The sequence below is a fragment of the Ascochyta rabiei genome, chromosome 1 (genome assembly GCF_004011695.2).
Source record: "Ascochyta rabiei chromosome 1, complete sequence".
Taxonomy (NCBI): Eukaryota; Fungi; Ascomycota; class Dothideomycetes; order Pleosporales; family Didymellaceae; genus Ascochyta; species Ascochyta rabiei.
Window position 1 is genome coordinate 484,220 of NC_082405.1, and position 22,913 is coordinate 507,132.

The 22,913-nt window shown below is 52.9% G+C and overlaps 9 protein-coding genes across 9 annotated transcripts, besides 10 other annotated features; 4 read left to right on the top strand and 5 right to left on the bottom strand.

The window, feature by feature from the left end:
* Positions 1-1,448: 1,448 nt before the first annotated feature.
* Positions 1,449-2,263, top strand: EKO05_0000123 (uncharacterized protein; the record flags this gene model as incomplete). Its single annotated transcript, XM_038936521.1, has 4 exons — positions 1,449-1,512; positions 1,563-1,901; positions 1,948-2,045; positions 2,093-2,263. 4 exons carry the CDS (start codon positions 1,449-1,451, stop codon positions 2,261-2,263), a joined length of 672 nt encoding a protein of 223 aa, XP_038802658.1.
* Positions 2,264-2,790: 527 nt separating this feature from the next.
* EKO05_0000124 (uncharacterized protein) lies at positions 2,791-3,860 on the top strand (the record flags this gene model as incomplete). The annotated part of the gene is made up of 2 exons (XM_038936944.2): positions 2,791-3,103; positions 3,157-3,860. The coding sequence occupies 2 exons, from the start codon at positions 2,791-2,793 to the stop codon at positions 3,858-3,860; spliced, it is 1,017 nt and encodes a 338-aa protein (XP_038802659.2).
* A 490-nt stretch (positions 3,861-4,350) lies between these two features.
* On the bottom strand, positions 4,351-6,884 carry EKO05_0000125 (tRNA (guanine(9)-N(1))-methyltransferase; the record flags this gene model as incomplete). Its single annotated transcript, XM_038936424.1, has 3 exons — positions 4,351-5,184; positions 5,240-6,795; positions 6,866-6,884. The coding sequence occupies 3 exons, from the start codon at positions 6,882-6,884 to the stop codon at positions 4,351-4,353; spliced, it is 2,409 nt and encodes an 802-aa protein (XP_038802660.1).
* Positions 5,639-5,669: a tandem repeat.
* A 390-nt stretch (positions 6,885-7,274) lies between the features above and the next one.
* EKO05_0000126 (beta-adaptin) lies at positions 7,275-9,773 on the bottom strand (the record flags this gene model as incomplete). Its single annotated transcript, XM_038936611.1, has 6 exons — positions 7,275-8,075; positions 8,129-8,697; positions 8,746-9,383; positions 9,434-9,565; positions 9,621-9,641; positions 9,697-9,773. 6 exons carry the CDS (start codon positions 9,771-9,773, stop codon positions 7,275-7,277), a joined length of 2,238 nt encoding a protein of 745 aa, XP_038802661.1.
* A 628-nt stretch (positions 9,774-10,401) lies between these two features.
* Positions 10,402-11,037, bottom strand: EKO05_0000127 (uncharacterized protein; the record flags this gene model as incomplete). Its single annotated transcript, XM_038944623.1, has 1 exon — positions 10,402-11,037. The coding sequence occupies one exon, from the start codon at positions 11,035-11,037 to the stop codon at positions 10,402-10,404; it is 636 nt and encodes a 211-aa protein (XP_038802662.1).
* Positions 11,038-11,853: 816 nt separating this feature from the next.
* Positions 11,854-13,143, bottom strand: EKO05_0000128 (uncharacterized protein; the record flags this gene model as incomplete). The annotated part of the gene is made up of 3 exons (XM_059635386.1): positions 11,854-12,545; positions 12,595-12,680; positions 12,731-13,143. The coding sequence occupies 3 exons, from the start codon at positions 13,141-13,143 to the stop codon at positions 11,854-11,856; spliced, it is 1,191 nt and encodes a 396-aa protein (XP_059491369.1).
* Positions 11,942-12,036: a tandem repeat.
* Positions 12,829-12,873: a tandem repeat.
* Positions 12,875-12,912: a tandem repeat.
* Positions 12,947-13,029: a tandem repeat.
* A 1,080-nt stretch (positions 13,144-14,223) lies between the features above and the next one.
* EKO05_0000129 (uncharacterized protein) lies at positions 14,224-15,183 on the bottom strand (the record flags this gene model as incomplete). Its single annotated transcript, XM_038944624.2, has 1 exon — positions 14,224-15,183. One exon carries the CDS (start codon positions 15,181-15,183, stop codon positions 14,224-14,226), a length of 960 nt encoding a protein of 319 aa, XP_038802664.2.
* Positions 15,184-16,560: 1,377 nt separating this feature from the next.
* Positions 16,561-16,605: a tandem repeat.
* A 1,488-nt stretch (positions 16,606-18,093) lies between these two features.
* Positions 18,094-18,130: a tandem repeat.
* Positions 18,131-18,375: 245 nt separating this feature from the next.
* Positions 18,376-18,399: a tandem repeat.
* A 1-nt stretch (position 18,400) lies between these two features.
* On the top strand, positions 18,401-19,839 carry EKO05_0000130 (uncharacterized protein; the record flags this gene model as incomplete). Its single annotated transcript, XM_038936733.1, has 2 exons — positions 18,401-19,012; positions 19,066-19,839. 2 exons carry the CDS (start codon positions 18,401-18,403, stop codon positions 19,837-19,839), a joined length of 1,386 nt encoding a protein of 461 aa, XP_038802665.1.
* Positions 19,840-20,302: 463 nt separating this feature from the next.
* Positions 20,303-20,330: a tandem repeat.
* A 564-nt stretch (positions 20,331-20,894) lies between these two features.
* On the top strand, positions 20,895-22,040 carry EKO05_0000131 (uncharacterized protein; the record flags this gene model as incomplete). Its single annotated transcript, XM_038936962.1, has 3 exons — positions 20,895-21,396; positions 21,516-21,804; positions 21,905-22,040. 3 exons carry the CDS (start codon positions 20,895-20,897, stop codon positions 22,038-22,040), a joined length of 927 nt encoding a protein of 308 aa, XP_038802666.1.
* An 857-nt stretch (positions 22,041-22,897) lies between these two features.
* Positions 22,898-22,913: part of a tandem repeat that runs on past the window's edge.

A 22,913-nucleotide genomic window follows, 5' to 3' on the forward strand; every position in this document is an offset into this window, starting at 1 on the left:
TTATGCAACTTCGCTAGATCTCACAATGTTTCCCTAATACAGACTTTGTAGCACGCAGTTTGCAGTCTGACACTTGATAAGAGAGTGGATCCGCTATCTCGAATAGCAGCGCCAACCGAAATCGGAAGGACTTCCCAAGGTTGGGCTAGTGTTCGCTCGACTGATGAAAGTCCGCGGCGTGGGGCGACATCTTACCCCGCCTTTGTTGCGCCGTGTCGCATCTCTCGCTTGTTATCCCTTGAGCCATCAAGAAGGTGCCTTTCGGTCACAGACTACCACCATCTTTGCCTTTTCATTTGCAACATTGCCTCCAAGCGCCCTTACGGGAGTGTTTGCAGCGGTAGCAGCAGATCAATTGGTCACGATCGATAGCGTCATTTGGCTGGGCGTCCTCTCACCTATCTTGATGCGCTCCTTCAGAGTCAGATATGAGACCGCGACAGGAGTTGTTACGTCCAGGACAGGAGTTATTACGTCCAGGATTGAATGCCAACCTGCTGTCGTTCACAAAGCTTGCTTCCGACAGACTGAGTGTGCCGGTAGTCCTCTCGGCCCTTTCAGTCGACATCTAAATACAGCTGCGAACTCATCCTAAAAACAAATGTTTCTGCCTTTGCGGATTGCGAGCTGTCGATGCCAACATCGAGGAATATTAAAGAAAGAGTAGCACTCGATCTCCTGGTAAATTGGAAGGCCAAGTGACATGGCTTGCTCGCACACACGGACTTTACACCTGCGCTGCAGGACCTTAGTTCGGCAGAACATACTGTCTTATATGCACGCCGATGTCGTTTTCCATCAAAACTGCATTCTGCTTCAGCGAAGAAGATTTCCGTCGTTCCTTGTTTTGTCTTGCTTTGTTTCTTCAGCTTTCTTGCGTGCCGCCTCAAACCCAGTACTAATATGGCATACTGCAGCGTATATTAATCTACCCGACACGTGTACTGTTCGACCATCTACATACCCGATATCATTAATGAAATCTTAGCTCCTTAACAGAAAATCTCGAGTAGGATGGTATGACGACGTTTCGGACGGGCGTGTAAAACATGGAAGCGACATTCAAGGATCCCGGTTTAAATTGCCTGTCCTACCAGTGCACGCCCACAATATGTCCATGTCAGTGTTCAAGCCAAGACTGGCCCACATATGACAGCCGCCGGCAGCGAAGACAAAGTCTCCGCCTCATGATCCGGCTCATTAACCGACGAAGCAGCAGCGCTGCGACGTGGGTTCATCCGTAGGCCGATGCTTAACCGAATCAGGAGTGGGCGTACAATTTGGATAGACGAGATTTGAGTGCTACAATATGGGTATAACTATACGTCAGGCCACTGGACTGGGCCTTCAAAGGGCTATATAACCTAAGAGATGCATTGCCGTTGGAGTCCAGCAACTTCAACTGTCTTCACAACATCCACATTCGCTCTATCCGAACATCGCCAATCATGAAGTCCTTCGCAGCAATCACTCTTCTCTGCGCTGCGCTCGCTGAGGTTGCTCACGGTCACTGTATATCTATCCGGTGCTTGTCATAAGTCCCCGCTGACCAGTCCGACTAGACATCTTCCAGTACCTCACAGCGAATGGTGTCAAGGGTGCCCAGTACCAGAACATCCGCAGGAACACAAACAACAACTCGCCCGTCACCGATCTCGCATCCACCGATCTGCGCTGCAATGTAGGTGGTGGAAGCGGAGCTTCGACGACCACAGTTTCAGTTGCTGCCGGTTCTTCGGTCACTTTCACCGCAGACCAAGCCGTATACCACCAGGGACCTGTTTCCTTCTACTTGACCAAGGTTGCCAGCGCAGCTGCCGCTGATGGCTCGTCCGACTGGGTTAAGATCAAGGAGATTGGGCCCACATTTTCTGGTGGCCAGAGCACATGGGACCTGAAGGGTACGTTTTGCTTGCTTAACAAAAAATCATGTTGACCAACCTCTAGACAACTACTCCGTCACAATTCCCACTTGTGTCGCTGCTGGCGAGTACTTACTCCGCATCGAGCAGCTCGCTATCCACAACCCCGGCTCCCCACCCCAGGTAAGCAAGTCTACAGCCATTGCTGCAACCTTGGCTAAACGTGTCAGTTCTATATCTCTTGTGCTCAGATCAAGGTCACTGGTGGTGGCTCAAAGACTCTTACCCCTACAACTAAGATCCCTGGACACGTCAAGGCAACTGACCCCGGCTTTACTGCGAACATTTACAGCGGCTTCACAAGCTACGCTGTTCCCGGACCGAAGGTTGCGACCTGCTAGACGGGGAGATGAAAGTTTAGATTATTACATCCGTCTTCTATATTTCAATTTAAGTAACACTCAAGCAACATACATCTCGTGAGCTTACATGACATAATCCCGTGCTCTTCAGTCTGTACGCAAGCCTCTTCTACACGCGACGATGGCGTTTGCTCGAGACAAACACTACCCACAGTTCAGACGCGTTCGAGGCATAACTCAAATTCACGGGTTATCTCTACTTCACGCTATTTTGTAGGTTTTCTGACTCGCCCGTTCACACATGGCTACATCGATGCCTCGCGTTCGCAATGTCACTTCTCAATACCAACACATCAATCTTCACGCTCCACTATTCAAGGTAGGCGCTCAGCTCAGCAGTATAACAATGATGGATAGTTCCAAGCAAGAGCATTCATCTTCGTCCTTCATTGCTCTCACAGTAGCAGGCGTCGAAGAAAGTAGCAGCCACCAGTTGTCGCTCTAGTGATCTCCTCGCTCGTACTGCTGATATCTCAAGGTCCGTAGCTTCATCTCTCACCCTCTTCATGTCTGCCGGACCCCCTCTTGGTCAACCTTGGTGCGCGAACATTGGAAGCAACCCCAATATCAACCGCGATCCTCCACCTCCGCCGCTCAACGTCGTCCAAGGCAGTGCCCCCCCTGCATCAGGTGGTCAAGCATTCATTGAACGTCAACAGTCGCCCATCTACGGGCCTCCAGTACCCATCGGAGTCGCACCCTCCTTCGGCATCGCACCTCCTTTCGGCGCAGGCATCGGCTTAGGTATGCTACCGCCTATGCCCTTCATGGACCCCTTCATGTACGGAGGCGGGGGTCCATTGGCCCCAATTCGCTCTGGTGAGTCCAACCTAGGATACGTGGCGGTGACTTGAAGACTGACAGCCTATCAGGTAACTTCATTCCTGGTGCTCAAGGCGGAATAGGTTTCGGTCTACATGCAGCTGGAGGCATGCCATTTCCACCTCCACCTCCTGGAGCACTGGCGACAGGCGTCGTCCCTGCCTTCGCCCCCGCTGCACCACTCTGGGCCGGTGGCGGTCTAGCCTATGGCAACGTTCCCACCGTCGCCGGCGGAGCGATGGGTGGGATGATGGGCGGGATGATATCCCCAATGGTGGGCATGGGAGGCATGGGGATCCCCGGATACCGACCCGCACCCATGGCCATGGACGGCAATGGCGGAGCGCCTCCCCAGCCCGAGCAAGGCGATATCACGCAGATCCCTGGTGGCGTGCCCCCCGGTATCACACACGTCGAGGCCGGAGAGCACACCATCTTCATCCAGATTAAAGGCAATGTATGTCCATGGCTGTCTCCCGGCGCCCAGTTCCTGACTGAGGTGCTCAACATATCAAGCTCCACCGGCCTGAATCGCCTGATTCAAATCTGCAACAATAACGCAGGTTCGGATGACTGCGAGAACCTGGCGATCACCGAGTGCATTGAGTTGGGTAATGGTCTGTGGGAAAAAGGTCAGACGTTCAAGTATGGCGATGCTGTTGCGAGGGTTCTGACGATGAAGGACGCTGGCTGGGATAATAAGAGGAACAGGACTGGGGGCCAGAGTCTACATATTTGGCTCCACAGGATCTGATTTCAGATCCTCTTCCTGTACGTACTGAGCTTGATGTTCTTTCGTATACTTCATGAGTGGTAACTACCTTTGATCATTTTCTATCACCTAGTATTTTGTCGAGATAGGCAGTTCAATATTTCAACCAGCGTTCTAAGAAAACGTTAACTAACAAAGGGCTCTAATTTGATCACTGAGCACTCTAAAGAGCTGCATGGTACCTCAGATTTTCAGGTTCTGACTGTCATCTTCATTTTATCAAGCCTGAAGACATCAGAGTCAAATATCTGTTACCACAAAAGTAAGGAGCATAGGGCTGGATCCACATCTGAGCAAAATCATCATTCATTTCGGCGATCTAAGGGGAATCAGGTATCAGATGGAGCACGCATCGCCTACGGCCCCTGGTGAAACTACATTATCATGAAGGAAATGCCACCACAAAACATTGCTTGAAATCTAGGCTCGTTATTCACGCTGCCCACCACGCCGTCCATTGTTTCTGTGCAGTCTAGTATGGGCTGTTCACGATATCGCCGCGACCTAAGTAGCTGCTGCGGTTTCCACCACGTCTTGGAGTAGACAACTGGCCGACACGCGAAGGGAATGCAATGCTCTCACGCGTCGGCTTCTGAAGCGCACGGCGCGCCACCATGTCAACCTCATTGGGTAGGGCGACGATAAGGTTCTTGTCTGAACCAAATTTGAAGTTGTCAGCCTTGACCTCTTCAGCGTAACGCTTGATGTTATACGGGTCCCGGCGATTCGCAAGGACCTTCTTCATACTCCAGGTGATGATGAAAGGTCCGGTAGCTGTGATGATCGTAGTCTCCGTGTCGTCGAGACCAGTGTTGAAGTGCGCCGTAGTGAATGAGATCGGCGCCTTAGTCTCGTGCTGGAACTGCGCAACGTGGGCCGGGGTGAGAGCAAGACGGCGGGGCTGTGGCTTGTCATCCTTTGCAAATGACTTCTCGAAACCAAGCTTGCCGTCGTTCTTGCCGCCCTTTTGCAGCGCATCGATAAGGAGGAGGTATGTTCGCGTAGTAGCAAGCACCCATCGACCGTCGGCAGACACGTCCATACCAATAATCGGATCACCGAGCGCAGGGATGAGAGTCTTTGCATTGATACCGAGGCGGTCGAACAGTCGAATATCACCCTTTTCGGACGCAACGGCAATGTGGCCCTTTTCTGTCGTCGCGGCAGCGGAGAAAGCGTTCTTGGTAGCGTACTGCTTAAGCTGGTCATCGACAAGCTTGTTGCCGTTCAGACGGGGATCGACACGGTACAAGGCGTTGCCCGAGAGACCCAAGAATGTCTGCTCTCCACTCATCTGTGCAAATTTCTACACTTGTGTCAGCCCGGAAATCTAATGGCTAGTGGAATGCAGTATGACTTACACTTTCAGGTGCAAAGACCTTGACTGGGATATCGTCGTGGATGTTCCACTCGTCAACAACCTTACCGGTTTCAAGGTCCATTCGGTAGAGCGAGTTGGGGTTGTCGAGATTCTGCAAAATCATGCCCTGATCCTGCTGATGAAGCATTACCTTGTTCGGATTGAAAGCTTTGCCCTTGGGTGTCATGATGTTGGAAATAGTAGTCGAGAACTGCAGTTGGTTGTCGGCAGTGTGCTTGAACACTCCAATCTTGTTGCCGCGGACGACAAAGGAACGGTCGTGCTTGTAGCCTACAGCCAGTTGCGAGTTCTCATCACCGTCCTTGGGCGCAGTTTCTGTATCGTCTTCAGACTCATCTGAGTCGTAGTGCTCGCTGTGCTGATCGTTCGCGTCTTCGAACTCCTCCTCGTCCTCCTCTTCCTCTTCTTCCGGGGCATCTTCCATTGTCATATCCTGGAAAGCCTCAAGCACGTACTCTCGGTCTGTGTCCTTGGCCTTCTGCCACTTGACCTGATTCAGGTGCTCCCACAGTGCCTGCATGACACCATTCTGGATACTCTCGAGGTTCTCTTGGTTCTTGAACCGTAACAGCCAAGAGTAAGCCGAGCCGTCCTCAAGGTAGTGGTTGAAGATGAACGACTTGAACTCGTAGTTGAAGACAGGGTTGATATCATCGACGATTGGCTGGCCCAGCCATTCGCGCTCGTCACCAACAATGTGCAGCCAGTATTGCCAGTCACCGATCTCGGTAACCGTAGCTGTCACGTTTGCGTCTTGCAGCTTGAACGTACCAGTAGGGAAGTCGAAAAGGTGCAGCTCAGCATTCTCTTCTGCCAACAAGTCCAAGGCCTTTGGCTGCGCAGCGGATAGCGGTGCAGCAGTTGCCTCCTCCTCCTGCTGCGGGGCAGCTGCCTTGCTCGTCGTCTTCTTAACCATGACTTCCTTTGTAGTGTTGGGAAACAGATCTTCGTGTGTAGGCGGCAGTTCGAGAGCTTTGCGAGTGGGACTAGGAACAGGGCTTGCGTCTGGGATAGAGTCCTCGTAGTAAGCTAGGGCTTCAAGGTCGTCGTCGGTTGCGTGCTCGTGGCTTCTCCTAAATTTGCGTTCGTACTGGCACTGTAGGGCAACGCGCTCGAATAAAGCAGCAGTCTCGGGCTTCACAGATGGATCGCACACAAACTCCCAAAGATCGTCTACGTCGCCGCTGAGGTCGCGCCAAGCGAAGATCTTCTCACCAGTTGAGCGTACGTCGGTACGGAACTGCAAGCCTTCGTCGAGCAAGAACGTTTTCTCGTCCTTATCGCCTGCAAGAGCGTCAAGACCTGCGTCTTCACCTCCCTCTTCAGCTAGCAGATCCTCCTCTCCTTCCTCGTATGCGCGCTGAACAACGAGCTGGTACTGAAACTCCTGGCCCGTGCGACGAACGGTAGCGGCGGCGTCCTTGAAGATGAGCTCTGAGTAGCCCTTGACAGATCGTGGCCGGACGAGATAAAGCTGGCCTTGCGAGATTTCGACGATGGTTTCCTTAGAGCTGTCGCCAAAGACAAATTTGCTCACTAGATGTGGAAGTCAGTTACCAGAGTGACGACAGCGGGGGAGGGGTAGGCACGAAGCAAACAAACATACAGTTGCGGAGCATGAACATGACGAGAAGTGCTGGAACACGGAGGGTATCGTGTCGAAGAAAGCTTGGCTAAATACTAAAGCGCAGAGCCACCTCGCACGTGTGTCCATCCAAGGTGAAGCTTGAGCTTGCCTATGATTATTATGATGCTAGTGGCGTAGGAAAGAAACAAGGGTCCAAGCGCCAAGCAAACAGACACGCTAGGGTGCTCTGGAGGCAGAAGCGCCACTCTAGGCTGAAAGAGAGGCAACGATTCTGATTGATGTCTTGGTGGATAGACCAATGGTCTATTCACAATATCTTTCTATTCGTCTCGCCATCATACCGGCTACTACGCATGCGCTGCCAGATGCTCCTTGCATATACCATTCGCTAAGACAACTCAACACCTATACTGCCCCTGCAACACAACTAGAACAAGTCTAATAGATCCTGGTTCGTTTTCTTGCTCGCCTCTCCTCCCAGTTGTTGAGTGGCAGGCGGGGGTTGGTTTGTTTGCATGCTCATGCTTGCAAATCCGTTCATTACGTCGTCGTTACTTGTCTGTGCAGGTGCGCTAGGTGCTCCTCCTCCGCTTCCACCGTCTCCGAAGAGACCTAATAGATCATCCATGTTGGACTGTGGTTGCGGAGCACCGCTTGCTGCGGGAGACGCGACACGCTGCGGTGTGCCTGCAAGCCCTTCGAGACCAGACTGTCCCTGCGAAGGCTCCTTCTGTAGCGAAGCAGGCGCAGAGCCGTCGAAGTCAATGTCCAGCAGATTTTCCATGTTCGATTGGGGCGCCGACTGCCCGCTCGCTGCCGCTGCGACTGCTGCTGCAGCAATCGGGTTCTCCCGTGCATCCTCTTGCAGCTCTTCGATGGCAGCGCGCTGCATAGCCTCGGCACCAAATCGACCTTGTCCGAGGAATGCCTCTGGCGGCTTGTGGTAAACAGACGCAAGTGTCGAGAGTTCATTCAAGAGACTGTCAAGTAGCTGAGGTGGAAGAGAACGGATTGTCGAAGTGATCGGTGGTTTGTCGGAAAGTACGATGTCCTTCGCAATCTGGGGATCACTCGAGAGCAGTCGCCAGTAAACGTAGGCTCGATCTCTGATGTCAGGGTTGTCGTTTTCGGCTGTCGCAGCTTGCAAGACCTTCTGTACGAGGTCCTGAGCCTGGTCGGGCTTCTTGAGGAAGAGCTTGACGACTGCTGTGAGGATCTGGAGCTGAGTCTGTTGTTTGTCAGTACTTCCATCTTGCGCTCAAACTTTGCCTCCAGGCTTACCTGAGTGAATTCTTCTGCAAAAGCATCAACGAAGTTTGATAGAATCTCTCCAGCATTGTCGATCTTCTCAGCGTACTCGCCCACGATCCAGATAAGTGAGGCTCTTGCGTTGGGCTCGTCCAACTCGTCAATGCATTGACACAAGGTGGGGATTATTCCTTCGTAGCCGGGGTACTTTCGGAAGATGTCCTTGATCACCACGATCGCTTCTTGGACCACGTAATTGACTTTGGTGTTGATAAGATCAAGCAGTGTGTTGACGCACTTCTCGCTGGCGCTCTCAATCTTGATCGCAACCTGTCCGATGGCTTTGACAGCTCGTCGAACGAAGTCCATGTCAACCTCCAGTGCGTACTCTTTAAGTTCTGCGAGCAGTTGGTCCACGTTCTTATCGTTCGCTATCCGTACCATGATTTCCAGCTTCTCCATCTTGAGGTAGTTCGGGTCGTTGTATTTGCAGAAGAATACGCGCATCTCTTTACTCAGGATGTCCGGCTGCTTCTGAAGAAGGAGATCGATGTTTCGTAGCGCAACATACTGTACTTCGTACGCTGAGGATACAAGTGTGACTGTCGCACATTAGTACATTTCAGCCTGCTGTGACAATTCATTCTTACCGAGAGGTGGTGCCATTTTCTTCATGTACGATTTTAGCAACTCGGGAGAGATGTTCTTCATGTGCAAGAACACAACCTTGACGGCGGCCAAGACGACACTTGGATTAACATGCTGGAATTGTGGGACAACTCGTTCGCAAATGTGTTCAGCTTCCTTGATATCCACGGCCTTGTAGTCTGCTAAGGTCGTGAGGATTGTCACTCGCCCCCACTCTGTGCACTCGTTCAGTGCCAACAACATCTTCTTTAGGGTCTGCGCAGTGATAACCATTGCTTTTGTCTCTGGGGCTGCTTCCATGATCTCCACCAGCGCGGTCACCGAGTTGGCTACGACCATAGGGTTGGGATCACCGACCAGTTCCTGGAGCTGCTCCAGGAAGCCGTTCTCTAAGCACATCGAGGGAGACAGGTCGAAGAGCTTGGCAACGCAAAGAGCCGCTGTTTTTCGCACGTAGGGTGATTCGTCCCTCAGCGTTTTTCGTAGTGGCTCTTCCATGTAGTCTACCATTTTGTCTACCCGGATACATCCCATCGTTCGTATCGCAAGCGCTCGGACAAGGGGGTTTGGGTCTTCGGAGTCCTGTACGAAAGTATTTACGGCGAGGATACATAGATCCGGATGTGATTTCGCATAATTCCTGTGAGAACGGTTAGAGATGACTTAGACCGGTGTGAATTTGGCGCATACATCAGGTATAGGTATACAAGCTTCTTCTGGTCCAGATCTCCCGTTGCAATGTTCTTCAGAACATCGGGAAACAGGGAAGACACATCCTTGCCCAATGTCATGGACATGATGGTCTTTTGGATAGCTTCTTTCCTAGCATAGTCTCAGCATTCCCGCACCTATAGGGCTTGCCTGCGAGGCTGCTTACCGCTCATAGGCATATTGAGAGCTGTAGCATATGTTAGTTCTGGACAGCTATACCAGTCTCTAGGGGTCCATCGTACACCAGGCCTGCTCTCAGCTCAAAAGTCTCTCCCTTCTTTGGAGGCGCAAAAGCACCTCTTATCCTGTTGACCGCCATCCTTGTGCTTCGATCACAATCCCCAGCTGGGACCCCTCATACACTGGTTGCGTTGTCTTGTGGCTGCAGCGACCGCAGGGTCAGTCTCGATCGCGGCGCAATAGGTCCGAATGATCCGGCGATGTGGTCGGTATTGTTCCAAGAGGCCTTAAAGCTGGAAAAGACACGGGCGTGAGAGGTTTACTGTTGACGTTCACCTGGAGTGTGGCCTAGTGTCCGCTTCAATTGCGGCTGCCACATTGACGATGTTGCATGGTCTGTGCGTCATTATAGCCCGGTGATCATCGCCCCTGACCCTGCCGCACTCACATCAACACCGCAATTCGAATCGCAACATGGTGTGTAGGTTCAATTACGGTGAGACTGTAGCTAATGAAACACAGCCATCCAATTTGCCCAATCTCCGCCGTCTTTTTGTCGAGGCACGTACCGATGCAGAAGAGAGTGAATACTCTAGGAACGCTGTATGCTCTTCTCTATCATTGACTACATCAACTGCACTAACGAAGACTTTTGAATAGTTTTACAACCTCGTGATATTCATGTCTTCAATAGCTGGCTTCAGCCTAGTTGCTCAGCGCATGATGCCTAGCAAGACTGTCACTATATGAGCAATCTTGAATGTCCGTCACCGTGTACGCCGTTCATGCTTTGTAATTTCACGGGATGTCGAAGGCCATCTCTTCGCCTGCTTCTCCTTCGCATCGTAAAACCGACTAAGCAGCTTTGACCATTCAATGTCCCAAACCCAGATCTTCCGCGCTTCGTCCCAATCGACCTGGACTGGCACATCAACCGTCAAGCCTGCGAAGGAAAGTGAGCTCATGCTGACGTAGGCAGGCGCCTCCTCTAAGCGCTCCTTCGGCAATGTTCCTGCGTCTTTTAGTTCTTCTAAGGTTCTTTCGCTGGATCTATCCTTCACTACGGCTGGAGATTCAAGCCGTAGGTGCTTTCCATCCTCGCTGAGTCGACTGTACGTCATCTTCAGCTGAGACCCTGGAATTGGATCGCCTCGCCATCGCATCTTGCCTGTCGCTGGATCTCGACGTGGGAGGGAAAGCGCAATGGAAAGCTTGGGCAAGTACTTCGAGGTGAAAAGACGCTCGACGCAGTCTCTGTACATGCTGGAGCTGTTGCGAACAGAAAGCCACATATGCTTGGGGTCGTCGTGCTCTAGGATTTGTAGCCAGATCTCCGTGGGGAGGGGCGGTATGCATGTAATGGCCTGGCTGGCATCGTGCTTGGCTGTCGATGTGTGGGTCATTGTGGTTATAGACTCGAGGGTTGTTGACAGTCACCTTGTCTTATGGTCCCCCTGCCCAGGGCACCACCTCAGCCACATCTGACTCATCGCCGATGGCTGGCCTGACTAGTGGCGCCGCCTTGCGCAACGTTCTATCAATGTCATCTCACTTTCGAGTCATCACTCTTAATTTGCAAACGCACCAAACTTGAATACGTCGATTGACACCGCCAAGCAGTCCCACGTTGTACCACACTCAAGGCTGGTCGGCTGGTCTGTGCTCGATCAAATAGGTGCATCGAAGCGCCGAGCATCAAAAAGAGCACAGAACAGCGGTGTGCATACGATAACAACATACATGAACCCGCATTCGACTTCCCGTTGATCGGCTCTCAGGAAAGTGCCGTGTGTGCGGCTACATCCGAGGCTAGAGTCCGCATACTGTCATGCATTTTTACCGCTTGATCGGCGTAGCTGAGACGCTCGCCACGTTTCGGTGCCTGCATGCATGAGTGCCTTGGGGAGACCAAGACCTACCAAGCCTGAAGGCTAGTGCAGCTTCGTGTGTCCTGAGGCAAAGCTGTCACTGCGTGTGTGCAAGGAAGGAAATCAAGGCCCTTGGTTATGTAAGCGCAAAGTTTTGTATTGGTCGTAGGTTTACAGAGGTATATCGTAAGTGCATTGAAATAAGGAAGGAAGGGAGAAAGAAAGGAAAAAGGAAAGAAATTTCATGTCGTTTGTCCTCTGTAGAGGAGCTTGGAGTCCTTCCTGAGGACTGAAGCTGTAGAAGTATTACCGCGTACCACCACTCGAGCCATTCCGTGGCTGTAAGTTTCTCTAGGCGACAAACCCACGGGCAGCAAATCTGGACCTCCCGAAACGTCCACGTCCACGACCACCTGCACCTTGCTGCCCTTGCTGCTGTCCTTGTTGACCTTGCTGCTGCCCTTGTTGACCTTGCTGCTGCCCTTGTTGACCTTGCTGCTGTCCTTGTTGACCTTGTTGGCCCTGTTGACCTTGATTGTTCTGAGCGACGTTGTTGTTGCCACCATTGTTATTTCCGCCGCCATTGGCAGAGACCTGGAACCTGACACAATCGTCTTGAGCACCACGTTGGGCGACAGGCATGAGCACCGGCTGATGATTGCTTGACGAAGTCATGGAGCAGACACGGTAGAAGCCTTCAGGAAGCCCGTCGGCAAGATCAGCGCTTAAAAGCCCGTTGCCATTGCCTTTGTCGTTGATGCCCTTGAAAAATGCGAATGTCTCGGCATCAAGAGGCTGCGTAGGGTTAGGGTCGTTTCCGAGGTCCTGAACCGTGATGTGAGTGTGTCCGACAACCTGGCCTCCTGAAAGTGTTTGAGGGGCTGCGTAGTAGGTGTTGTCGGGGTTTGTAAAGGTTCCAGCCTGCAAGTTGGCAATCTGTACTGAGAACTTCATTGCAGTGTTCGGAGGCACGACATCGCCATTCTGAGGACTGGTGAAGACAGCAGAAACCATTTGGTTTGCGGCTGGGATCTCTCCCATAGCTAGTAGCAGTCAGAATCTGTGTTTCTCAAAGGGATGGTCGGAACATACGAATGCCGTTGCACGAGCCTTCACGAACCTGAAGTCCGTTCGTGAGCGTCTTGCCAGAGCAAACGTTGATGAAATTGGCGTTGTCACTATCACCAGGTCAGCCGCGAAGCCTTTTCGATCAGCGTAGGGTACTCACGTGTCAGATGCAGCCTGACCTGCCTCAGCGCCTGCTTCCAAGCCAGTCGCCGCACTATTGGCTTGAACGTTGTTCGGGTCCAAGGCCAGATTGGCATTTCCTCCTCCTCCTCCTCCTCCTCCACCACCACCGCCGCCGCCGCCATTGTTGTTGTTGTTGTTGTTGTTGTTGTTGTTGTTGTTCTGGCCGTTTTGTGCTTGATTCTGCTGGTTTTGCTGGCCCTGTTGGCCTTGTTGGCCTTGTTGGCCTTGTTGACCTTGTTGGCCTTGTTGACCTTGTTGGCCTTGTTGACCTTGTTGACCTGGATTGACTCCACCGAAGCCACCTCCGAAGCCTCCTCCGCCAAAACCTCCAAATTGAGCTTTGGCGACCCCAGCTACAAGTAGCATCGGAAACAGTGTTGAGAACCGCATGATGATGAATCGAAAGGGTGGTAGAGCCAGCAGGATCGGGCGTGACTAGAAAGTAGGGTTTATAAAAGAGTGGTCTCCGACTAGCGGTAGATTAGAAGAACACGCAGATACGGTCAACGTAATCTGAAGATTAGAAGAAAGGAAGAAAAAGGAACGTAACCCTCGACGGACAGTCCTCGAATGTGAAAGAGCAAGCGACTGAGGATGGTGTGATACCAAATAACCTGAGCGGCCGTGGCAATTCTCTTATGTGCTTGGCGACATACACGATGATGTGCAAACCAGCAAGGCGGCTGGTGATTCCTGGGGCACGAAACCCAGGTTGAAGGCCAACATGTGTCAGGCCTGCCATTCAAGCCGGCCTGAGGGTAACGCACAGAGCGCCGAGCTTCCGCAGGCGCCGTGTGCTTGACTGAGGCCGTCACAGGAGCCTCGTCAGGTTGGAAGTACGTTAGGCATGAAGAGAAGGCGCTGGAGACAGGTCGTGTATGAGGTTCGAAGAAACTCAAGCATGCAGCGTTGGAGAAGTGCGCGCTAGTGTCCCATTGGCTGGCTTGGGCCAGGGTGCCACTCACCCAAAACGTCACATACTCCAGATTCTTACAATAACACCAATTGCGAGGACAGATCCCTCAAACCTTTGTGATGCCTTACGGTACATTCGGCAGCAACCGAATCCGCAGTAAGCATGGTCCAGACAATTGCTATGCCTATTCAGGCGGTTCCATCGGCCTTGTGGATACTTCTCCACTCAAGTGGCTGTCGTTCACGTCTCAAACCAGCTGTTGATCAAGGCTCTCCTGCTCGCTTGTGTGCCAAAGCTGTCGTAGCGGCTCTGACGGCTGTGACGGATGACAGCGCGGGCCAGTCTAGCACGTTCTGAGAACGATCGATATCATTCTCGATATCTTAACAGCACCGTGAAGACCCCTTTCATTTCACTTATGAGTTGCGACCGGAACTCTTCAGGCTCAGAAAGTCTGCCCTTCTCACGATTACACACAGTTGGTCGATGCGGTCAGCATACTGGAGTCAGTCTTTGTCATGACTTGATCGGTCATTGTAACCCATCTATCTTAATTAGACCGTCAATCTTCCCTCCATCACCTGGATCGCTCCGCCTTCGAGGTACACTGTCTCGATCTCACCATTCTTCGCCATGACAACATCGATAAAGATCTCGCTCCTCCTTCCCATCTCAACACCCTGCACCAGCTCGTACTTGAGCGTCTCCCCGGCTTTGCCTTCGTTCAATGACAGGTAAGCAACCAGATCGCTCGCTGCTGAGCCTGTCGCCGGATCCTCCAACGGGCCCTCGATCATCCTCGTCCTTAGTTGCGTCGCTCCTCCGTCGCTCTTGCCCGTCCGCACATAGAAGTAAGTTCCAATGAAGGTGTCGTCCCATCCCTGATCCAAGCCATCGATCTCGATACTCTGGCCCGCCAACGACACCTTCGCAAGGATTTCCACGCTCTCAAGCTCCACGAGGATGAACGTCATGCCTTTGACAATGGAAACAATAGGACAATCGTCTTGGGTTTTGATTTGGCTTTGCTCATAAGCAGCTGCAAGACCAGGTTGTAGCTTGAATAGGTCGTCCTTACTCCATCTCTTCGTATGCACGTGGACGTCGTGGGGAATAGCTGCCTTGGCCCTCTTCCTCGCAATGTCGTACCGGAGCCCGACAGGGCCAGCCTTGAGGGTGAAATTTGCTTCGATGACGCCCTTAGTGATGCCGCGTTCCTCTGCGATTCTCGAGAGGACATAACATGCCGTGCCGACCGTGGGGTGACCGGCAAAGGGCAGCTCTTTGGATGTCATGAAGATGTCCACACGCCATTTGTCATCCTTTGCATCGGGCTTGTTCTCGTGTAGGAAGGTCGTTTCGGAAAGGTTGAATTCACGTGCAATTCTCTGCTTCTGCTCCTGAGTCACGCTAGCGCTTTGAGGGATGCGGACAATGGCTAGCGGGTTGCCTTCGTACTGCTTGCCCGTGAAGACGTCAACAGTGACAAAGTCGAGTCTGAGCGGAGATGCCATGTTTGGAGTCATGTCTCGAACTGATGATTGTGGTTGAGTTGCATTGAAACTGTTGCATGTGGTGTATCCCAAGGGTGCAGATGACTCATCAAAGCTGCAGGGCGCGGTAGGGCGTGAAGTAGCATGCAAAACTTACTCTTTGTATTGCAGTCTCTACAGTTGAAGAGTCATCTGATGACATACTTTGCAGGCACGTTTCCTTGCAGACACAAAGTGATATGGCGCGAGGCTCTGGAATCGCTGGAGCAAACAGCCCTTTGAATACGTATTGGGACAGAACACCCAGATTTGGCCGTGTCGAACGAACCATTGCGATGTTCGCCCGCCCGTCCAGGTGGGGCTGAGAGCCACTTTGCAGTTAACCATCTTGACATCAATACTAGTGACTATTGGTGACCCCAACATTCGTATATGAGGGAGTACGGCGTACGGCGGCGCATCTAGCGGTGCGTGGACGGTGGAGCTGAGTGTTGTGCCCCTTTTCTAGAAACCAAAGCTTGAAACATCAGCGCATGAATCTTGAGTGCGACCACATGTCTTGTCCGCCAGCAACCTGAGTAAGTTGTTGACGATCTGCGCTAGATGCTGTAGTCAGTGCGCCTCATTTTCGCCGCGCGCGATTACATTGCTCTCGTTTGGAGGCTGCAGCAAATCATCGCACGCGATGTGTTTAGTGGGGGCTTCTGACATTGGCTGCTGTGGCACGTTTGGACGCCGAACTAGAGTACCAATAACACCAGACGACGGACTCGACGCGACATCAGTCTGTCTCTGAGTTTCTAGTGCGCCCGGAGTTTCTAGTGCGCCCGGAGTTTCTAGTGCGCCCGGTGCGCATCGCCGTTGGACTTGTATTCATGCGACAATCTTTGTCGAATTGCGGAAAGCAGGCCAATGCCTCTAAGCACCTGGCAAGGGTGATGATTGACAGGCAGCACGCATTGGAGCCTGAGGCTGCTTGGTCAACGGGTATGTTCAGAGTGATCCTCGCCGAAGATCGATCTGCCAACAATCTGTAATCTCTTTCCATTTGGGCTGGATCGTTGTGGATCAGGTTGTAGCTAGTTGGCCCACTTGGTGCCCAGGTAGGCAGGTGGGGGTGCCCTTGTCACTGGTGCTGATGTGTGCTCTGCAATGGTCTGTGACACAAGATGTGGTGCTGCATACCTTCATCAAGGCAATTGTGTGCAGACGAGAATACCATGCACTGAATCGTGCTTGGCGATATTGTCGTTGTTGTTGACCACGCACAGCGCGCAGTGACTTGTTATGGACTTTGTCCGGGACTACGTCGGGGACTATGGCACTTGTCAATCTCCTCATGTGCCTGCAGCTTGAGGCCGGAGCGCCATCGTGGTCGCGCGTACCAAGCTTGCGTCGTGTTGTTGTTGCTGTTGTCGTTGTCATTGTTGTTGTTGTTGTTGTCGTCATTTCTTTCCGAGCTGAGCCGTCTGGCTCGCTGCAAGGCTGTCTGTCCAACGGCGTGCTAGGGACCCCTCGGTCATGGCGATGCTCGAGCCCGGACGAGCACGGCGACGCTCCCTGTCGCTACAGATGCCGTACGCCTCGAAGGGTTTGCAACGGCTGGCAGAACGAGCAGCAAGGTTCGTGGCTAGCCATGTGTAGCGTGCCTCGCTGTGTGAGAGACAGGATTTGAAGCTTCGCAGGTAGTGGCAGGGCAGAGAGTTTCTGCACGGCCCTCGTCGCTGTCTGGTGTGATGCAAGGAACGTGCAAGGGCGGCCTGGTTGGTTTCAGAGCAACAATGGCATCGTAGAATTATTTGATTGGCTGCGCGGGAGAGGTTGCGCGTTCCTAGTGGCCAGCTGCAGCGACTTTTGGCATGCTGCACGTCCAGCCGAAGCCAGGGGATGATGGTGCAACAGCTCCGAGTGCCCTGCTCACGGTATTTCTGTGGGCCTCGCAATCAGGCGTGGTGACGAAAGGGGTTTGGACGGTTGAGCAGCTCCACGAGTCGACGCAGCGGCGTTCGGAACGACAGAACCCCTTGCCCCCTTCGCACCCTTTCTGCATGGTGTGGGAGAGAGAGGCCCGGTTGTGGAACCGGCCGGGTCCAGCTGTGGAGCTTGCACCAGCTGTTTTGACAGGACGAGTGGACGTCTCAGCCAATGCAGGGCAAGCTCGCGAGGAGCTGGGTGGTGCAGGAACGCGCGCTGACTGCAGCCTCACCTGGCCCGGCCGCCGCGGTGCAGCAGCAAGTGCAGCACTGCAGCACTGCGAGAAGAAGCACGCCGCCCACAGGCCGGCGACTGCAGTGACAGACGTGACAAGCGTGACGTGACTGTGCTGCAGCGGCCAGCAGGGTTGCCCAAGACCAGCAGCCCAAAAGGCAGCAGGCAGTCGAGTCGAGGTTAGCCTTCCCAGCTTCCGCGACCTGAACCCTGCACTTGGTGCCAGCGCCACATGCGTGTCCGTGACGGCCGACTTTAGCGGCTACCGACAGGTCCAGCAGGTCCAGAAGAAGCGCTGCAGGGGTTCACGCGCAGTGCATCTGCGTAAGAAAACCCTTCGAAGCTCTCGACGCCTACGGAGGCTCTTGCTCTTGCTCGCCCACGTCTCTCGTCACACCACGTTCTAGCTGCTGTCCAGCCCGCCCTTCTCTTCTGTCTACCGTGGGTAGCAGCACAGCACGTTGCTCCCACTACCTCTGACCCTCTCGGACCCTCTCGGACCCTCGTTCGTGCACCTCGCCTACCTACCTGCGTCTGCCAGCCCCGGACTCAAAACGGCGAACCAGGATCGACCATCTGGATACGCCAACATCCGCGCACCACCCCAGACCCTGAACACTCGACTTGCTTGTGACGGCCGCTGAGCTGCAGCACTCTTCCTGCTACCTCACTCCTTCCTTCTCTTTACCTCGTCCCGTTCCTCACTCTCGGCTTGCGCCTTCCCTCTCTTCTCTCCTCTCTCCTCTCTCCTCTCTCCTCTTCCAGCACACCACGCCTTTCCACCCACCCCACTGGCCCCACGCCCGTTCGTTAGCACCAAGCCCGCGGTCCGACTTGTCTTTCTCCGAAGCTCCATCTCCCAGGTTTCGCGCCCCTTCATCAAGGCTGAACATCCCTTTCCCTACGGCGCAGCTGCCCCAAGCTTTGCGGCGTTGTTTCCGCATCTCGCCAAATTAAACGGCGCAGATTCTGAAATAGAGCCTCAACCTGCGCATTCCACTTAATCACCGTCACCACCACCACCACCACAATGTCTTCGACACACTCCCGCAGTGGGTCTGACGACACGAACGCCACGTCCATTTCTTACATTCTCGAGCATGTGCTGCAGTATCCTGGTAGCTATGAAATCCCTCTGCGAACCATGTACACACTCAACTGTGTGCCTCGCGCACAGCCTCTACCCAAGGACCTTGCCCGTGGCCACACACCGAGCAATAGCAACGGAGGCGCTTCGCCTACCTCGCCACAGTTTGCCTGGAACAGCACCGAGTCAGCAACGATGAGCTTTACCTCGGAGCTCATGACCCACCTCAACAAGCTGCCCTTGCAGCCTAGCTCGCTACCGCCTACCTTCATTGTTAACTTTGTCAGCCGGTGCTTTCATCCCGACTTGAATCTTGTGGATTTCCCTCAAGCCCTGACCGCCTTGGATTATTTACGAGATTTGGAAAACAGGAGACGAAAAGAGATGGTGGCCGCCTTTGAAAGGCTTCACATCCACCCCGACACCTACGAGAATGACATGGAAAGCATGGCTGAGACGTTCCCTGGTATCGCACTGTGGGTGAGGAATGTCGAAGCAAAGAATAGGAAAGCCGAGAGCTATTATGCTCAGATATGGATTGGTGTACGTCGATGGGTAAGCAAATGACGCCTCACATGGAAAGCCCACATAACTGACGTGGAGCTCAGATCATGATCAACGAACTGTCCATCCAGCCATTCAACAAACTTAACTGCATGGGCATGCTCAACACTCTGTTGCCACCTTTGCACGATTCATCTAAGCTACCTTCGCCTGTCTTGAATTGTGAAGTATTGAAGGAGGAGCGAGACTCGTTCTTCGACTACATTCGTCTCGTCCAAAAGAACGGGCCTGATGTGCTCAAGCCCATTATGAACCACGCCAAAGATCCCGGAGATGAGACAAGTTGGTCCGCCATCCAAAGGACAGTGGACAAGTATCTGAGGGTGACAAAGAACATGATTGACGATTGCCTCGCTACTACGGGACCCGAGTCATTCAAAGCCTACGCAGAAGAGAGGAAAGGCAAGAAGACAGATTCCGGTGTCAGCTTTGGCGCTGAGCGCAGGCCAAGTGTAGGATCCACATCGCACGAGCAGCATGAAGAAGAGCCCATGCCTTCTTACGCATCTGCGCCCAAAAGCGCCTCAAAACTAGAGAGGATCACTCGCGAGTTCAAGCGCATGCGAGTCAAGCCTCGACCCAGCGTTGAAGAAATTGTCCAGGTCAACTCTCGAACGGATACCGACTACGTTCCGCAAGCTGCTGAAGCTAAAGGCAAGAAGCTTAAGAAAGCGCGATCGTTTGCCAGTCTCAAGTTCGGGAACGGCAGCTCGCTGTCCCTGACCAGCCGAAAGGGAAGCGATGCAAGCGAGGCCTTCGACCCGGAGCAGATGAAGAAAGCCCGAGCCATGTACGACGCAACGGTGAACAGGCACTGAAACACCAGCTACTCCCAACCACAAACACTCGCACTTGCAAGATGCTGCGAGACACGCATGGTCTCTTTACGAATTACGACAACCTCTCTTTTGTTTACGACGCAATGCATCAGAACCGGATGTTTCTGACCAACATCACGTTTTATCAACGGTGCAGATGTCGATCCACAAATGCTACACCGCGCCAGTGGGTAGCAGAAGACGTGGTATTTCTCTTTTTGTGTTTATCTTGCACCGCACCGAGGTCACCCACCAAGGGTCATGCGATACTGTCGCTGCCGCATCTCCTACTGTCTAGCGGGCGTTTTAACAGAGGGGACTTTCACAAGTCGGAAAACAGGTGTAGTTTTTTGCATTTGTACTCTCATGTGTTCATACCAACGGCGGGATCGTTCTGATTCACGGGCCGAAGAGCGGCGTTCCAGCATACAGCTGCATTCCCGGCGCACATCTTCCTTTCTTCTTTTTTTTTTTTTTTTTTTTTTTTTTTTATATCTTTTTTTCAGCGAGCGACAACCAGCGCTTTTCATGTGTCATCATGTACAAACAAACGTAGTTAAAGCCACAGAGGGCATTAATCAAGATATTGCATTGACAATGCGCAGCTCCAGCTCGTGACGACGCTCCGTGTTGGTGTTGGCGTTCAGGTGCGCGTCGCGAATGGGAAGGCGAGCCCGCCTGTTGACAATGCTCGTTTGTTTCACGCTTGCCAGACGTAGCACACAGCAACACGTCACTCTTTCGTTAGGTACCTAGCCCTGCGACGATGAAGGCAGCAGCACCGAGATCGACTCCGTTGCCGTACTGCCCATCCGTTCATTGAGTTAGTCGATCAAAACTGTTTTGGGACGCAGCTGCAGGTACGTGCAATGCCCCGCCACGGCCTGCGTGATCTACGGACAGCATAACAACCCATGCGCTGTAGATCCTCAGACCTCACCAGTCTCGTCTCTACCCATCATTGTTTTGCAACTGCTTGTGCTTGCCACCATGCCTTCTCGGCTAACAACCATGCAGCGTCCTACGCAGCTGCAGACTCGGCAACTGCCGTGACCATGAGCACCTCAAGGGCAGCCAACCCGTTACAACAGATGCACGATGACGACGACCGACTCGCCCCTCCTTCCTCAGCTCAAAGCAATATCGCCTCGAAACGCGCAGCCAAGCTCCACCCGCTAGCATTATCCACCGCTGCAGCCCCAGTAAGACGCACCTTCTTTGCTCCTTGGAACAGTAGCTCGACTGGGCACCAAAGGGCCGAGAATCGACTTTCAGGGTCGACGTCCTGGCGCGCTTCACGTAGTCTGAAGCTGGGCGAGCAATACAAGGGCGGCTTGGCTGGTGGGAAGAGGATTGCAGATGCAGTCGGAGCCGGTAGCGAAGATTTTGGCAAAGACGGAAGGAAGGCAAACGGCTGCTGGGAGAAGGGTGCGCAGGGTCTCCGGACAGATGGACAGCAGAGCTTAGCAGACATCTGGAGCTCCAGCAAGGCTGGCAAGAAGTCTGTCTCTGAGAAGAAGATCCTGCTGGCAGAGTCCAGGCTGGATTTAGATCAAGGTAGGTTTCGCAGAGGACGTTTTGTAAAAAGTCACAGCCCTGTTCTTGCTGATCAGGATGGCCCTCAAAATATGCCCTTGCCTCCCACTTGTTTATGCAATACGCTTACTGCATAGTAGATACACTCGACGCAACATTGGAACCCCAGGAAACCCCCATATTCGAAGGCTTGTGCTTTTACGTGAACGGCTCAACAGCTCCGCTAGTCTCAGACCACAGGCTGAAGCACCTCCTAGCAGCACACGGAGCCCGACATTCGATTGCACTAGGTCGAAGGACTGTCACACACGTTATACTGGGTACAGCCAACGCAAATGGGGGCGCAGGTGGTGGTCTAGCTGCCACCAAAATACAGAAAGAGATCGCCAGGACTGGCGGGAAGGCTGTCAAGTACGTCACAGTGAACTGGTGAGTCTTAAAACTACTGTAGCAATATGCTTGCCTATCTGTGGCTGATGTTACGACCAACATGAAGCACTTTTACTACAGCAATTACTGACATATGCAGGGTCCTCGAGTCCATCAAGACCGGCCGTCGCCTCCCCGAATCACGTTTTGCGCCACTCAAGCTTGCGCATCAAAACCAGGGCAGTGTTCTAGGCATGATGAACCGCAGCAACGCTACCAGGATAACGCACGGATGAGGCCGGATACTCAGCTTGTAGAACAGGCCAGGCAAATACGGCAGTGCCCGCACAGATGCGCTTTGACAGAGTTCCATGCACGATTAGCCTGGAGATGTCGGAAACTTTACCTTCCAAACCTTATTCCAAGCCTACATGCACCGTCGCCATATGCAATCCACTAGGTGCCCACCACACTTCTCGGAGCTTCGAAACCTTCCGCATGCACTAACGATCCCTGAGCCAATCTCATCCATGCAGAATCACATCATCACAATAACGTTTACGCGAAACATCGCAGCGAGTCATTGCAAAGAAACCAACGATATCAACAACGATTCTGGTACTGTTGCGCAATTTATGATTCAGAATGAGTGCGTGATTGCCCGGTCTGAACTCTAGCTGATTGGATCCGGGGAGCTTTGCCCTCTTGCGCCACAGCGCAAAACTCGAACCGGCGCACCGAACTTACGTCTTATCTTCCACGGGAGAGTCCGCTCACCATGTGTCCATCCGCTTTAGCGAACATGTGGCGTGATGGTGCCGACTCGTCCAAAGCTTGATACCCATCGGTCAGATGACCAAAGCACGTCTTGAGTTTCCATAGCACGGGTCTACAGTAGGCTATTTCTTCGCAACCAAAGTATATACCCAGTACCCAAACTTTGTTAGCTATATTGGAAGCATGCCCCCATAGACTACCCGTACTCGCTCCCAAAGCCTCGCCTGCTCTGGGTCGCCTGGTCAGCTGTCTCGCGTGCAGCAAGCACCTGCGAAGCTGAGGAAAAGCGTCTTCGCTTCTTGCCATCTACACTTCCCTGTGTTTTTCTGGGATTGGACGTGGACTGTTTCGCACTCGAGACCAGGCAGGGGCTATGATACATATTCATATAT